Source organism: Chamaea fasciata, unplaced genomic scaffold (genome assembly GCF_029207755.1).
Source record: "Chamaea fasciata isolate MVZ Bird 193981 ecotype frontalis unplaced genomic scaffold, bChaFas1.0.hap1 SCAF_1, whole genome shotgun sequence".
NCBI classification, from domain to species: domain Eukaryota; kingdom Metazoa; phylum Chordata; class Aves; order Passeriformes; family Sylviidae; genus Chamaea; species Chamaea fasciata.
Genome location: NW_027094086.1, coordinates 12,226,103 through 12,241,934, shown reverse-complemented (window position 1 = coordinate 12,241,934; position 15,832 = coordinate 12,226,103). Strand labels below are relative to the sequence as shown.

Here is a 15,832-nt window from a genome sequence, read left to right as displayed (position 1 = left end):
ACATACACTGGACACACGTTCCCTTTCCCCCTACTCCAGGTCACACTGCAACACACCGGTCTGATGAACAAGGCACAAAAATCCAGAAAGAAAAATAAGCACAAATCAAAAAGAACCCCCCCCCCCAAAAAAAAAAAAAAAAAAAAAAAAAAAAAAAAAGAAATATGAGTAATCAAAGTCAAATGTGGCCACAGCTCAAAGGAAAACACAAAAAGCAAGGCATCCCCAGGGGCAAATCCCACAGCAGCTGGTTGGCTGCCAGCTTTGGATTGCAGAGCCCTCCAGGGCTGGGGGTTTTGACCATCGATTCTTCTGAAGATACCAACATGGTCTACAAAAGGCTCTGTGTTGCAATGCAGAGAATGCCTTTGTCTGGTAAATCAGTGATAGGAGAGCCATGATTCCCGAGTGCCACACAGGGGGCCTAGCAGCTGACTGTGTGGTTTCAGTTGTAAGTCATGGGCAAAGTCTTGCCTCTCTTCATTTCTTCTTTGCCTGGCTCTCCCCTGATCCTGCCTCCCCTCAAGACATTTAAAAAGCTCCTCATATATTAGTTGCAGAAATGAAAAAATGCAAATTTAAGAAATCCCTCTGCCTCGTCAGCACTGGAGGTTTGCTCAGTTTCTCCCCTAAGATCCAAATCATCAGTGTAGCTGCCAGAAAAAAATTTCTCACTCTACTTAAGTAAAGCTGTTTGCTCAAGTTTGCATGGCATGATTTGCCTTGATGCTGTTAGCCTTGGCTTCACAGAGGAGAAAACATCATCCCTGGAAGAGGCAGCTTTGAGGGGGCTCAGATATATGAGCCCTACAAGAACCTGTGCTGCTGCATCTGCTCTGTGTAGGTGGCTTCAGGGATAAGAAGCAGCTATAGATGAATCTCTCCCTAAAGGCAGCCAAGGTCTTACTCCATTGCCAGCCACCAGCTTGGCACATGAACACTGGACCAATAAAAGTGGGCTCCAGTAAGTTGTGGCCTCCAAGCGAGTTCCTGTGCATCAGCAAAGCCATTGTGGCTGCTCACACGAGTGTGCCTCATTACAGCAGCAGTGAGGGGCTGTGACCCAAGTTCACCCTGGGTGAGCAGGGGCAGGCGAGCAGGGGAAGGCCAGTGTGCTTCATCTTGCAGTCAGGGTGAGCCCAGAGACAGCCCAGGTTGTGAACACAACTCCAGGGTTCGGATAGGCAGGGTTTTTCTACACTGTCCTATTGCCTGAATCTTCTGGCCAGGAAAAGAAAATGCAGCATGGAAGACAGTGTTTGTCTAAAGCCCCTCTTCTCACCATTTTCCTGTCTACTCTGAGGCAAAATTAATTCAGAAGAGTTCCCCTCCAGTGTTTCTTCAATTACTGATGTTGTTATTTGTATTGTAATAGCCTCCATGGGTCCTAGCCACAGTCCAGCCACTCTTACGCCAGCACACAGACACACCACAAAGGCTACAGAGACCATCAACCACACACAGCAGAAACAAGAAACCTCAGTCGGTAACCAGGGTCCTATCTTGGTAGGCACTACTCACACACATTGGCCAGCAATAATAAAGTTCACATGGCTTTATTAAAATACACTGGAAAGCAGCTGCCTTTGGAAAAAAAAGCAGGAGAGAGAGTAGTTTTCTCCTCAAAGAAAGAGAGGCCAAGTAAGGCCCACGGGCAGCATTCCACAAAGGATGGGGTGGCTCCTGAATTGTTAAGTGGATTCTTCCAGACATTGTGAAATATTCGTACCTTGAGGGAAGGTTCATTTTCTTGTTGGATAGTCACAACATACGCTCTTCCCTAAACACACCATGAAAAGAGAAGAAGAGCAGCTCTTTATTTGCTGACATTGTCTCACTGTGTCCTTGTCTCCTGCCTTTTATTTAGATTAAAAGTTCTTTACAGCAGAAACCATCTTTCATCTTCTTTGCATGGTGTCACACGTAAGGGGATATTGTCCACGACTGCTGGGAGGGTAATACAAATAACATTTAATGGTTTGGGGCAGAGAGACGTTATCACTACTACAAACTGCAAACAAAAAAAAGCTCTGATGAGCTCTGATGAACTCTAGTATAACTAGCATAACATGATGACAGTAAGTTCTGGTTCTAGACAGACACAACAAAAGTTGTGTGGGGAGGTGAGGGGTGCACTGTGGAAATCAAAGAGAGTGAACTGTTTATTGTTAATAGAAGTTAAAAGCTTCTTAGGGGTCCTTATGACAGACAGGAGAAGATGCATCCCCCAAAAGATGGTTCATTTGCCTGCTCTACCTTAAGATAGTGCATCCTTTCAAGCCCCTGGCAAGCCATATTAACTAGGCCATAATCCATCCCCCTCAAGCCTCATAAAACCCAATAAAGTTGTTATTGCCAAAAGGGTGCACTGCACACAGGTGTGTTCAGCTATTAATGGGTTTTGCAACTATTTTCTGTCTAGTAGGATAAATGATGAGCAGAATGAGTACACCCTTGGGTTTGACCAGAAAGCTGTCAAAAAGAGGAAAAAAGCTTTCTGGAAAGATAGAAGAAAGTGACCAAGTGCTAGAAAGAATCCTAAAACAGTGATCTTCACAGGCAAGCTTGCACATTTCCAGTACCGATGTGATCATGTGTCTGAACTGTTTCACTCAGCCACGTAGTACAAGCACTGAGGTTGTACCTTGATGATAGGTGAATACAAAAGTCATGGCAAAGGGTGGTATGTCCAATCTACTGCTCTAACTGGAAAAACAACCAACAGAGTCCCAGGGTTGAGCATGGTGAGGTTCGTATGCCTCCTTCTACACTTTTTTTTTTCACTTTTATCATTTTTTTCTGAAAACTCAGTAACTTGCCCTGGCCATTCTTATGCTTGTTGCTTAATTGCTACTTGTGATGAAACCAGGCCACAGAGACCACAGTGGATTCCTGACTTCTCTAGGTTAAAACTTTCCTACTGCAGTTTTCAGGACTGGGCAGCACCACGCAACATTGGTGGCAACTCCTCTAGGTCACAATTTAAGACCTTTTTTGTAACAACATTGAATAAACTGAGCTGACTGACTACAACATTGCTGTCCAGCAGGAACAAAGAGAAACAAATCAAAATAGTTAGAAAAAAATAAGCTACACTGAAGAAATACACCCAGGACTTTAGGCCTGCCCTTCAGTGACCCTCACAAATCACAGGCTTTTTCAGGCCTTGCTCAGTTTTTCCATATGGAGGCTGCCTCCACATTGGAAACAACCAAGCTGTTGATTCTGCAGTGCCTCGTTTCCCATACAGCTTTTGCACTGCTGGAGAGGACTAGTGGAAACTATTAAATTTAGCTTCTATGTCTTCTTACTGCTTTATACAAGTAGCAATGCCTGAAGAAAGTGTGAGTCACAGCAGAGGGAAAGCACTGCTCAATGAACACATGCAAACAAAATGCAAAAATCCAGAATGGAATTTGCTCACAATTGCTCCCTTCCCCCAATAATTGCACATCAAATGCCTTTAGAGCAAAGAAAACTGTAAAACATACATCAATGATGCAGATTTTTACTTTGTGGTATCTCTAGGAAAAATGAAGAACCCCTTCCATAACAGGGCATCTATGGGGCTCCAGCTCTGCATGTTGTGGGTGCCAGGTGTGATACTTGCACAGAAATTCTTGCAGCTGGACTTCATCTGGAGGCTCTGGCCAGCTGCTGGAAACTCCAGAACTGAGAGCAGTTACAATTGCAATATTATTTGTACCATCTCTGGTTCAGAACATGTCATTGTTACAGGCTATTTTGTGGGCTCTCATCCTTGTTAGTCCCTTAAGACAGGCTTTGCTGAAGTTATGTTTTTTTCCTCTTTGGCTCTCATTTAGGAAAACTGAAGATCACTAAGGGGAGAATTACTGCCAACACTGACCTTTATTTTCACCCAAAGACACAAATCAACTAGGTGTGACACACACTTTCATTCCCTTTTTCCATCTTTTCTTTCTTCTACCAAATATTTTAAGGTAATGAGGACCAGCCCAACACTGAACCTGTAAAGAAACACACATGGGAGAGAAATTAATCACAATGCTAGTAGTTCAATACAACAGCAGTAGAACCATATATTCAAGTATTTCATTTTACAGTATTTGAAGTGCAACAAGTCATTTAACCACCAAAAATGTTAGAAACCACCATCTATTTGAGACTAGGGACCTCCACCAGCAATATTTCAAAGCAACGCCAAGCCCACAGGGAACAATTTATAGAGGGGACTTTCTGGCATACAAAAGAAAAAAGGCATTATACAAAGTGGCTTGGTATTTTAAATTTGCAAAAATAGTAGTTGATAGTATTGTTACGAAAACAAATGCAAGTTGAAAGATGGTGGGAAGAAGGGGCTGGGAAGGGGGAAACAACCCACAAGGCCAGCTGATCTCGTGAAATTATCTACTGAATTACAGCATTTTGGAATTGATGATAACACTGTAAACAAAAAAGGTACATTTAAAAAAAGGTGACTGTAGGCATTATCTGGTGCTTCTTATAACTCCCTCATTTAGCTGATGGATTCTTGAATAAGCATTCCTTTTTTTTTACTCAACCGAGAAAACTATTTGGCTAAACACCAAGCTGTGGTGACGACTTGTGCTCATCTCCAGTCCTGTGCTTAGGTCACTACTTCAGCTAGAGATGCCATTTTTCAGACTAACATTACCTACAGCACAGGAATGACTCTCTCTCTTTAGGCATCTTTTTCTTTGCTGGGAATACATGTGTAGAGCACAATGCCAGGTCCTGCAGGAAAATCTCAGACTCAGGTTCCTCCAGTTGCGGCTCACCAGCTGGAACAGAGGGTGTGATGGATCACACCAAAGCAAGAGAGTGGCACTGCCTCCGGCAGGGAGCGGCTGTGAGCGTGTGCGCTCAGGGGATAAGGGCCCAGCTCAACAGCAGCTCTTTCCTCAGACCCTTCTCATCTCAGGAGAAGACACATGTTAAAGCAGCCTGTTCAACTGACAGGGACTTCAGTAAGGAGGTGGTTCCTATTCATCCCTACTCTCCCCACCCTGAATATTTAAAATAAAAAGCATCTGCCGTAATGAGAAAAATCACATGAATGGCCCTGGGCTGCTGACACAGCAGAACAGTTCAGCAACAAGCAGCTGTACTGACTCACACGTGCAGCTGACCTCACAATGCCTGTCCAGCCAAGTCAGTTCTCCAAATTCACTGCATCTGAGGAACTCGGGAAATTCTGTTTTGTGTAACAGGGAAAATGATATTTGAGAAGATTCAGTTTGTGACATCTTCATACAGACATGATTCCTGGTTTCCACACCACTTCTTTAAACCACACACACTCAGTAAGGAGACATTTATTCCATTATTTCTGTTCTCAAATTTTTGGTACAAAGTTTATTTTCAGAAGTTCTCACATGATCCTTTCTTCTACCAGCGTCTTTAGGATTTTTCTATCTCTGATTTATTTTCTTTATCTGTTGAAGCAAAAGCAATAATTGCTACAGAAAGAAATAATGGCAATATTACAAATATTTTACAGCAGCATCCATTCGTTTCTTTGCCTCAAAAAAAATAACAAAAATAAATCCAAAGACAAGATCCATACAGCCACAAAGGCTTAGGTTTGCAATATCCAGAAGTATGCTGCGTTCCCATATATGAGTTGTACAAGTCCAGCACAACTTCCCAAGTTTGTGCAGAGCCTGATAAATAAGACACAGAAATATCAGTTACATTATACTGTTTCTAAGAACTTTTACTCTGTAAAATGTTTGGTCACTCAAAGCTATAAGCTTAATCACATATCAAAGAACACAGGCAATAAAGCCCATCTTACTAAAACATATAGTATTAGGCCAAACAAAATATAAGAGGACAAAATCTAGTGGTCACTGAAGCCTCTTCAAAAAAGGTCTGAAACAGAATGTTTCCATCATGTATCAGAATAAAAATGTACTGTATTAAAATTTGAATTTTTTTTTTACAAGCTGTCTTTTAATCAGTCTTCTATTTACAGTGCAGAACTGCCAACTGCAGTAGTTTAACTTTGGCACAACACTAAGTTCCAATCCTTTTGAGTATTCAAGTCCCGTGTGTGTCCAAAAATTTTCTTGGTTTCACGAAAGATTAGGCCCATTCACAGTTAACCAGTTATCTTGAAATTTTTCAAGAATTGCTTCCCCTTCACCACACTGGGCAGCTACAAAGGAAAGACATTGTAAGCTATTGCATCATTCAAAAGAAACTCTTCATTCTAAACAGTGACAGTATTGTTGCTTCCTTTAATATCACGTACACCAGACAGTTCACACAGACGGCTACATACTGGACACCTTTCTAAAAACCTTGCTGGTCGTTAGTGAATCATCTTCCTCATACTTCAAATACATAACAATGCATTAACTTAATTTCATTTCACATGTCAAAGAGGACATTTAAATATATTGCAATATATTATAGAAAATTGCAAAGCGCCATCATTTCTGTAAACGAGACTGACACCTGTTAACTCTCCTGTGCACATGAAGAGCAGTACCTAGTGCCACATTTTCTATACAATATAAAGCCTTCCCAGGTAGGGGAACTCATTTTAGTGCATTTCTGTACAGACTGTAAGCATACATACAGATAGCCAACTATGCAGGGTTGGAAATACTTTTGTAAGGTGAAACTGGAAGATGGGGGGAACATTCTGAAATCACAGCAGAGCTGGTTGATCATTTCATAGCATAGATCAAGACTTGACTCTTCTGTCATTCTAGCAGATTCTTTAGGGACAGTTTCATGATAGATATCTAGTACTGAATAAGTAAAAGGAAATACTTCAATCAACTGGGACACAAATATTATGTGTCCTAACACATTCTAGGTTATGCACAGTCCAATGTTCACACAGTAACCTTATCTCTAAAACACTTGAGAAAACCCAAAGCATTTTTATGCCACAGTATTATAACCAAGGATCAGTTACTTTATCCACCACTGTAGTGCTACCTGCTCTAAAAAGAAGGAGGAAAAAAAAAAAGGGGCCTCATTTCCCAACAAACATCAAGTTGGAAGCAGAGGTCAGTACCATTGCTAACCACAACACAAAGATCAGTGCTGCAATCCAGCCAGAAGATCTCTCTCTACAATGCCACATGTCTGCAGTGTCAGCCGCTGCCTGCAAGTCAGGGTAAGTCAATGGATCTGGGGTGTAGTTCCTCTGAGCGACTCCAGGCATGCAGGATGAGCAGGTTTGCATTCCTTGCTGTGCTGACTACCTACAGTGTCTTACCCCAGTGCAGACATCAACATACATGAGACAAATCTCACCTTAATTCATGAAAAGTGCTACAGGATGCTCAGCTATCCCTCTACATTCTCAGTTATCCCTCCACATTTTATAATGTTGTGTGAGTTGGTATTGCAATGACTGGTCACTGAAAATGTGCAGATGCTCTTCCCCACAGAGAGAGAAAAATCCCCAAGAACTCCAACCATTAAACTTGGAAATACTGGCTATAACCCACCTGTGCTTCAAAATATCCCTTTTTAGAACTGGGGAAAAATGCAGAAATTTGAGTTATTGTGTGTTAGTAGCCAATAAGGGGATTTTTCACTTTCTGTTGAAATTCTGACTTCAAAATATTTTCCTACAGAATTTTAATACATCAGCAAACCTCGAGTAACTTGACCTGGTAAGTTTGTGTCATGCTTCCTGGTAAATCTACTTATCATAGGATACCACAAGCTGGATGGAGAATACATACGTAACCCAGCACTGTTCAGTGTAGAGAACTGAATCCTCTACTAGCCCTTTCCATCTTTAATTTACACCATCATTCCAGGTGTTATAAACAATTCTTAAAAGTTTTACTGTACTCTGGTCATTGATACTATCTCTCTATTACTACTGAATGCAAGCAAAATTGTTTTCAAAGAAAAAAATAAATTAAAGAAAATAGCTATATTTCATTGCACTCTACTTTTGTGCCTTCAGGTTAGGGCAGGGATATTTAACACTACAGAAGCTTAAAGATTATCTTCTCTCCTTGGGAGATATGAATATAGACAGGTATTAGACTCAGGTGGAGGATGCAAATCGATACTAACATATTTACAGAACCAAATACTGACATCCAGCCTGAATACACAGTACTCCATTAAGTGCAAAAGGGAAAACGCTCCCCACCTTAAACCACAGCCTGGTTACTCAGCAGCCAGAGATCAGCTGTCAGAGTTACTGCTGTGCTCTCATTTCAGAGGAAAACAGAGGAGGAGAATGTCTGCATCTTTGGGCTTTCTGGCCTATGGGGACCGTGTACAGCCATGAATCACTTTGCACGGGATCCAGAAATCCTTTCTGTGCTCTGTAGAGGGGAAGGGAGTGCATTTGCCTGCCTCAAGCATTTCTTGGAGAGCAAAAGAAAATCTGCTTTTGTTCAAGGTGAGCAGATCATCCATTAGAAAATTATTTCATGTGTAGACATTGCATGAGTTTCCCAATCAGCAAAGTTACAGACAGTAACTTTGAATTATGAATTACAGTTCATAATGTAATGAAAAAGCAGCTTTCAACATGGCAGCAGACAAGGTTAAAAAAAGGAATGGCCTCGTTTACTGTAGCGTATTAGAGATAATACACTAAATTCTAATAATCAGGTACTAGGAATCTTTTCTCTGCTTTCAAACAAGAGATTTCTATGTGCTAAAAAGGAGTGACTATAAAAATTTACTCTTTCTGTCAGAACAGAAGGAGTTAAACTTGTTTTGCTTATCAACTTCTAGAAAAGCAAATTCTGCAGGGCAGGCAAAAGTCAGAGCCTTCAAGCTTCTGTGTTTTCCCTTCTGTTCACTTCTTACAGGCCAGTACTTAGTTCATTCAAACCTCCAGGGGAATATAGGCCTGACTTTCTCTTTTCCAGCACTAACTTCGGGGTCATTGAGAGGTGATACTGGGAAAACAGCACTGTTTAAGATGGAACTGTGCTCTTTCACTGCACTTGAAAGTGAGGGCAAAACATGCCACGAAGAAGGACAATGCTGTGATGGTGGATGTTGTCCCTGGTTGTAACTGCTTTATTTCTTTTAGCTCTTTTCCCTCTCCATTCTGGCACAGGATTCTCTGTATTCTCTCTCTAGCTAAATTCCAGAGACAGCACAACTGCCATCATGAGAGCAGGAAGTCCTGGCAGAAACAGCAGATGAAGAGAAATGCACTAGCTTAGCTCTAAAGGAACTGATGCTCACAACTGAATTCTGATGTAGCAGTCCCAACAAAGACTGAGAAACCAGCCAGCCAGAGGTAACATCTAAGCAAGATTAGAGTTTCTTCATCTCAATGTCAGTGACAATCACTGAAGCCTGGCTCAAACCTACGAGGTGAAACTCCACAGAAGTACAGAACACATATCACAGGTTCATCTAGACACAGTCCTTACCATGCAGGAAAATCAAGAAAGTCACATGGACACTTACTCCTGGGCCAGATGTATTTTCTTTCCCCTTCCTTTCCCACTGCCAGTATATGGCTTCCAAAACAGTTTGCAGGTGTGCATAAACTGTAAGAGGCAGCCAGGCTTGCAGGGGTGCATTGCTCATGAGCATAGAAGTGCTTGGAATCATAATAAATTAAGACACTTGCTGATGTGCTTAAGTTCAGGGAGTTTCCTGGATGTGACTGGTAGAATGAGAAGGTGCCTTAATCCTTTCCACCCACCAGGCCGTTCCTGTTTCTCTCAGTGCCTGTACAGGGCCCACAGCAGCCTAAGGGTAGCTGAGATAGATCTGGGCTAAACCACTGTTACAAGTAGCTTTGAGTTCCCACCAGCCATGACCACAAATGAGAGATACAACTGACCACAGCACTTTCCAATGCTTCCCATGCCAGTCCTGATGTGGGAGGCCTCTGGAAGGAGTTTGCCTCTCTCCCAGTACACAGCACAAATATACACATGCTTTGAACATGAAACAGACTGGTAATTAATGGACTGTTCAAACAGGGATAACAGTCAGACTATGGGCAATAATGAATGCATACAATTTCTGTCTTCAGGCTGAACCCACCAAGATTTTCCTCATCCTTGGCAGAGCTGAAAGGCTTAAAATGCGCATGTAGCCCAACGTGCTATGTGTACACTCTGCATCTCTCATTAGCTGATCCACAGCACATGGTTTAGTTTATGTTATGCAAAGAGTTAATTTTCCCATCGGGCTGTAAATACTGGTATAACCACTGAATACAGGCAACTCTACTATTTACAACAACCGAAAATCTGGCCCAGTATGCATCAGCCACTGTCTCTGACCATTCTACTGAAAGAAGACCTCCAATCTAACTACATTTAGTCTGATAAACAATGTATTTCCTCTTCCTGTGTTTTTCATACCAGATGTGCTAAGGCCTACCACTGTAGCTGAGTGTTACTTAATAGAACACTGCCAAAGTGGAAAATATCCCAGTTTAATCACGTAATTAACTTGGATCTTTGTATTTTTCCTCATTTTTAAAGACAGGGTTCCTAGCTAACCTAAATAAGTCTCTGCTAACAAAAATGGAGATATTTATTTGGAGAGGCTGCTTGGTTGTTTTGGGTTTTTGAATTTTTTTAAAGAAAATTAATTCTGGGTCAACTTCAAGGATTAAGGCAACTCCAGATTTTGCTTGCTAGAGGCATATTCCCAAGGATTTGGTTTAATATTTTTGGAAACTTAAAAATAGCATGTTTTCCTTCTAGCTTTGTTCTTTCCTACTCAGCAAGCACAGATTTTTGACCCTGTATTCCCAACAGAGCTTGAAGCTAGCTTGAGTCTTTCTTTTATCTGCTGGCATGTACAACAGCACACTATTACTATCATCCACACTATGGCCAGACAAATGAGAATCCCTCCCAACCCCATGCTGAAAAGGCCATATCTTGATCTCTCTTGTACCACCTCACATGCAGAATCATAACCATGCCTGTGAAATATGCTGACAATATGGGTTTGCTTCTGCCCCCACTCCAAAGTTAAATTGAGGGATTCTTGGCTATTCCTCTCTAGCAATGCTGGCCGCTTTGTGTCTCACCAGCTTGAGCCTTGGAAGGCAGAGAGTAGTTTCATCATCAAAATCATGACATAAGCTATTGCCTTTTTCTCTCCAATAATCTTAAAACAGTCAGAAGAGGTCACCCAGTAAATGGCTTTCATATGAAACATCTTCCAGCAGATGAGGGAGCTAATTCAATCTGTGAGCAGAAGGGCAGCTACAAGAGTCCAGAGAAGAAGGTCTGGGAGGGTAACAGTATTTTTTGTCAGACACTATTCCCTTTCTTACCTTAGCCTGGGCTTCACCCACAATCAGACATGAAAATCAGATCTAACATGGACTCCTTTGCTTCAGAAAATGACTAAAAGGGCTTTCTTGGTTTTTTTGGCAGTTATCACAGCCCAGAAGAAAGACTAATTTTAAAATTCTAGAATAGGTTCTTGGAGATGGGGAGACATCAGGTCGCATTTTCGCTGCACTAATCTGTCCTCATTAGTCATCAGATGCAGAAGCCTACAGAGAAGATGCTGACAGACGAGCAAAAGGAGATTGCTAGTATCCATTCCATTAGTGCCAATGTAAAAGCAGACAATGATGGTGACAGCAGCACCAATTCATCACCATCTCTTGACATCTAAATATAAAGTAACTTATCCCTAAAAATGCAGGCTGGCAGTAGCAAGAATACCAACTACTCTTCCTCAGAGTACCAGTTCTCTAGGATGCCAAACATCTGCCAAAACTAATTTGTGGGAATTTGGCCCATTGTTTTAAGTTGCTAGTTTAAACTGCACCATGACTTCACCGTATTGAGACCAAATAGCTTTTTTTTTTTTTTTCTATTTTATATACACTTATTTAAGATGGGAATGTTTTATATCAGATTAAACTACTTCTGGAGTTCAGTTCAGGTAGATCAAACCACCTCCAGAAATAACTGTGTTCACCCAGCAGTCCTAGGAGCAATCAGCACAGTGGTGAGTTCAACAATTAGGATGTTTTACAGTTAAACCTGCACACAAATCACTTGACTGGGCAATCACTAACGAACAACTCAACACTAATGTGTTTGTAATTACTAAGCATCTAAAAGCCATATAACTTCATTTTGTTTGTGAATTAAACACCATGTCATTGCCACAACTTACTTGAAAACCTTTCTTACTAGCACCAAAAGATGCTTTTCATCTCTGTATCTGTGTATTCTTACAAATCCCTAAGCAACTCTGAACAACTTTTAGACAGTTTTTGTCTTATGTTAACCTTAAAACTCAGTGTCAGATTTCAAGAAATTATTCTCTTTTGCCAGAAATATAGATACTTCTTTTACCATTTCCAACAAAGGAAAGAATGCACAAGGTAGAAGTGTTACTATTAACTGCATCAAGTCTGTCAGGCATTTAAATTAGATTGATGTGGGATACACGGATTAACTGTAACAAAAAGCATCTTCTAGCATCAGACTCATTCAGTTAGCTCCTAATTATCAACAAGGAACATTTCAGTCCAAATTCTGTAAACCCAAGACACTCTGAAGATATGCAAAAGGTGCAGATATCACCTTATTTTCTTAAACCAATCAATCCTCACCCCTAGGTTCATTGGTTCCTTTTGTCACACTTTTCCCCTTCTGTTTTCAACGCTTTCCTTAAGAAATTAACCCAGGCCTTGAAACCTTTCAGATGAAGTGATGTTTGCAAAGAGACATCTAATGTTTTTGTGTTTTCCTCCTTCACAAGCAGGCAATGTTCTCTTACAGCAACAAAAAAAAGTGTCTGTGTTTTTTTGGAATTAAACAACATAAGGCAATTAAATATTGAGAAGCAGTCACATGTATGATGAACATGAACCTTCCCATCGGTAGTGTGGAAAAGGAGGAGCTGAACTTGATCTGATTTGTAACCCCCTGTCCCAGGCCAGGCCTGAGGATGTTCATCTCCTGTAGCAACAAAGCAAACAGTTCTTGCCTGCACAGGCAGCATCTTGCCCTTGTACTCTTAGGTGGAAGGAAGATGCTTAGCAGCTGCTTGCTGAACTGAAGGCCACGAAAAATCATTTGGCTCTTCACCATAACATCAAACCTAATTCGTAGGTTTTTGGCCCCCAAATTCCAAATTGTACATCAGTCTGTTTTTGAAAGTTTACGTTTAACATGTCTGGGGGGTTCCCAGGTATCACTATCATCTGTTTCTTCCTCATCCTCCTGATCATCCAGCATTTCATCTTCTTCCTCATTCTCATCAAACAGCTCTATTCCAAGTTCTAATCTTCTTTGCCTTTCTGCAAACCATTCTCTGACCTGCTCATATCCCATGTGAGATTTGGCTACCAGTTCATCAAGGTCTTGCTCATTAAGGAATTTGTGCTTCATATAATAGTCCTTCAGGATTGCTGTTCCAGTTTTAAATTTTATGACAGACACACCTCTGTCCCAGCAATTTACCCTCTTGCTTCCCCGAGGCCGCCCCCGAGGCCTCCCTCTCCCCCTCCCTTTTGGTCTTCCTCTCCCTCTCTTCCTTGCAAAGCCTTGGCCATTCAGACTGTTTGCATTGGCACTCTGGTAATAGTAATACCATTTCAATCCACCATTTTTCCAGGCATAGCGAGTATCTCCAAACCAGCTCACAATTTCTGATCTTGGAAGTCCAGTTTCTTCTGCCAGCTTGTTGTATTCTTGTGGAGATGGCCACTGAGTACGGACAAAGGAACTTTTGAGCATGTGCAACTGCTCTGGTGATTTTTTGCCTATTTTGCTTGAAGTGGAACACCCTGATTTTGTTCCTGCTGTTCCATCTCCCACAGATGTTTCTCCAGACTCCTCTTTTGAGCTGCCAGCATTGCTTTCATTCATGTCAGCTCCCTCTTCCTTCAAGACATTTGATTTCCTTTTTTCTGTAAACCAGGCATCAATTTCTCTCCTGGTCAGTTTTGTTTGAGCTCTTAACCTATTCATCTCTTCCTCAGTAAGGACAGGGTTATTAAGAAAACTTGCTTGGAGGACTTGCAGCTGTTCAGAAGTCTTCTCTTTGAATTTCTGAGGGGTGAAATCAGGAAAAGTACCCCAAGATGACTTGCTCTGTGGCATGACTCCAGTCGGAGATTCATTCATTTCATCACTAGAATCAATAACAATGGTGGCACATGAATCATTGTTGAGATGAATCCCATGATTATTCTTTGAGTTTCTCTGATTGTAGCGTGTATCACTGAACCACTTTTTGATCTCTCCTTTAGTGAGGCCTGTTATTTTCATAAGCCTAACAATTTCTGAGTCTTGAGGAAACTGGTTTTTAAGGTAGCTGACTTTCAATTCTGCCAGTTGTTCCTTAGTTTTTTTTGCTCGGATGCCAAAGGAGTCAGGATTCACCAGTGTGGATTCATTTTTGATAGGCTGCGGGGCTGGAATGGCAGCTACTTGTTTGGTTTCTGCAATAGGCTGAGCACTGTGAATCTGACTCTTCTGTAACTGTGTTTGGTTTGGGACTCCTGCTACAGTCAAAGCTATTGGGGCTGTTACTGGTAATGTATTTGTACCTGCAACTTGAGTGAGAACAAGTCCTGGCTGACCAACTATTTGGCATGTCTGTAAAATTGAAGGTAAACCATTGCTAGCGGCCGAAATGTGTGCTGGAATAACAGTAATTGTCTGTGGCACAGTATGCACTGTGCCATTAAATTGTTTCCTCCTTGCTTCCTCCACCTCCTCTGGCGTCCAACTCACTCCATGTTTCAGACGCTGGGCAGAAAACCATATTTTAATCTGTTCTTCTGTGTACTTAGCTTGGGAGGAAAGAACAGTGATTTCTGACATGGTTGGATATGGGAATTTGTTGTAGGTGTTAAGCAAAAGAGGATTGTTATCCAAAGCAGAGTTATAGGCTGGAATGCTATTTACAGGTATTAGTACTTTTGGAATCAGGTTTGAGTTCTGTGGAGCTGTAACAGCTGTTATAACCTGTGCCACCCCAGGCTGAAGCACTGGTGCTGGGGTCACTACTGCACCAGCCACATCTGCTGCACTGCAAACAACTGAATGGCTTGGTTTTGTCTCAGAAACTGCCGGTGGGGGGTTTTCTACTACCTCTTCAGAGTTTGGCTCATTTTCAGTTCCCTTTTCTTCACCAGGAATGTCATCAACTACATTGTGGAAAACAGCAATACGTTTAGCCTCGGTTTTGTTTTTCATCATTTTCATTATAGGAGTTTTGCTAATGGAGATCCCTGATGAGGGAACCTCAGAAGAGTCACCCTGTCCAGCATTTTCTTCTCTAACAAAACTCCCATCAAAAGTGAGATCATTTACTGTCTGTTCAAAGATTGTCTGGTTATTACGTTTCACCATAGTCAATTTAAAATTCTCCTCTCCAGGGTGGTGCTTCAAATTATGTTCTGAGAGGGCATCATATCTTTTGGTAAGGAAATTACATTCTAAACAAACGTAGGATGAATTTAGTACTACGTTGGGGTGTTCTGAATCCACATGAAAAGTAAACATATTGAGATCTGGAGTCTGAAAAGTACAGTATTTACACTCATAACCACCTTCTACTTTATTTGTGTTTTTCTTGTCGTCGGAATCCACATGCTCATGAACATCCTCATCACTTGTTACACTCTCTGCTGTAGGGTTATCTGCTGGTGTGAGCACAGGTGGTCCTTCCTCCAAGTCTGACACCATTTCTAGATCTGGATCCTGCTCATTGGCTAAGACCATGCAGGGTGTTGTTGATTTTCGTTTACTTGCCATGACTGTTACTGTAAAAATGATAACAACTGGTCAGACACAGACTTAGCTTCAAGCTCTTCTTGATTAATAACAGTAATAATATTAAAAATAATAATAATAATAATAATAAT

General features: G+C 41.4%; 1 protein-coding gene across 6 annotated transcripts in view; it reads right to left on the bottom strand.

Annotated features, from left to right (window-relative positions):
* Nucleotides 1-1,546: 1,546 nt before the first annotated feature.
* ZHX1 (zinc fingers and homeoboxes 1) overlaps nucleotides 1,547-15,832 on the bottom strand; it is a 31,498-nt gene continuing 17,212 nt past the window's right edge. For 2 of the 6 annotated variants that reach the window (XM_066176524.1, XM_066176497.1), the window contains one exon: nucleotides 5,304-15,730. In XM_066176524.1, coding sequence (XP_066032621.1) covers nucleotides 13,098-15,722 — 2,625 coding nt within the window. In that variant the 5' untranslated portion in view covers nucleotides 15,723-15,730 and the 3' untranslated portion in view covers nucleotides 5,304-13,097. Of the gene's footprint in view, nucleotides 1,945-3,851; nucleotides 3,990-5,132; nucleotides 15,731-15,832 lie in introns of those variants that run through there. The other 4 variants (XR_010719444.1, XR_010719442.1, XR_010719443.1 and 1 more) reach the window with 4 other exon arrangements.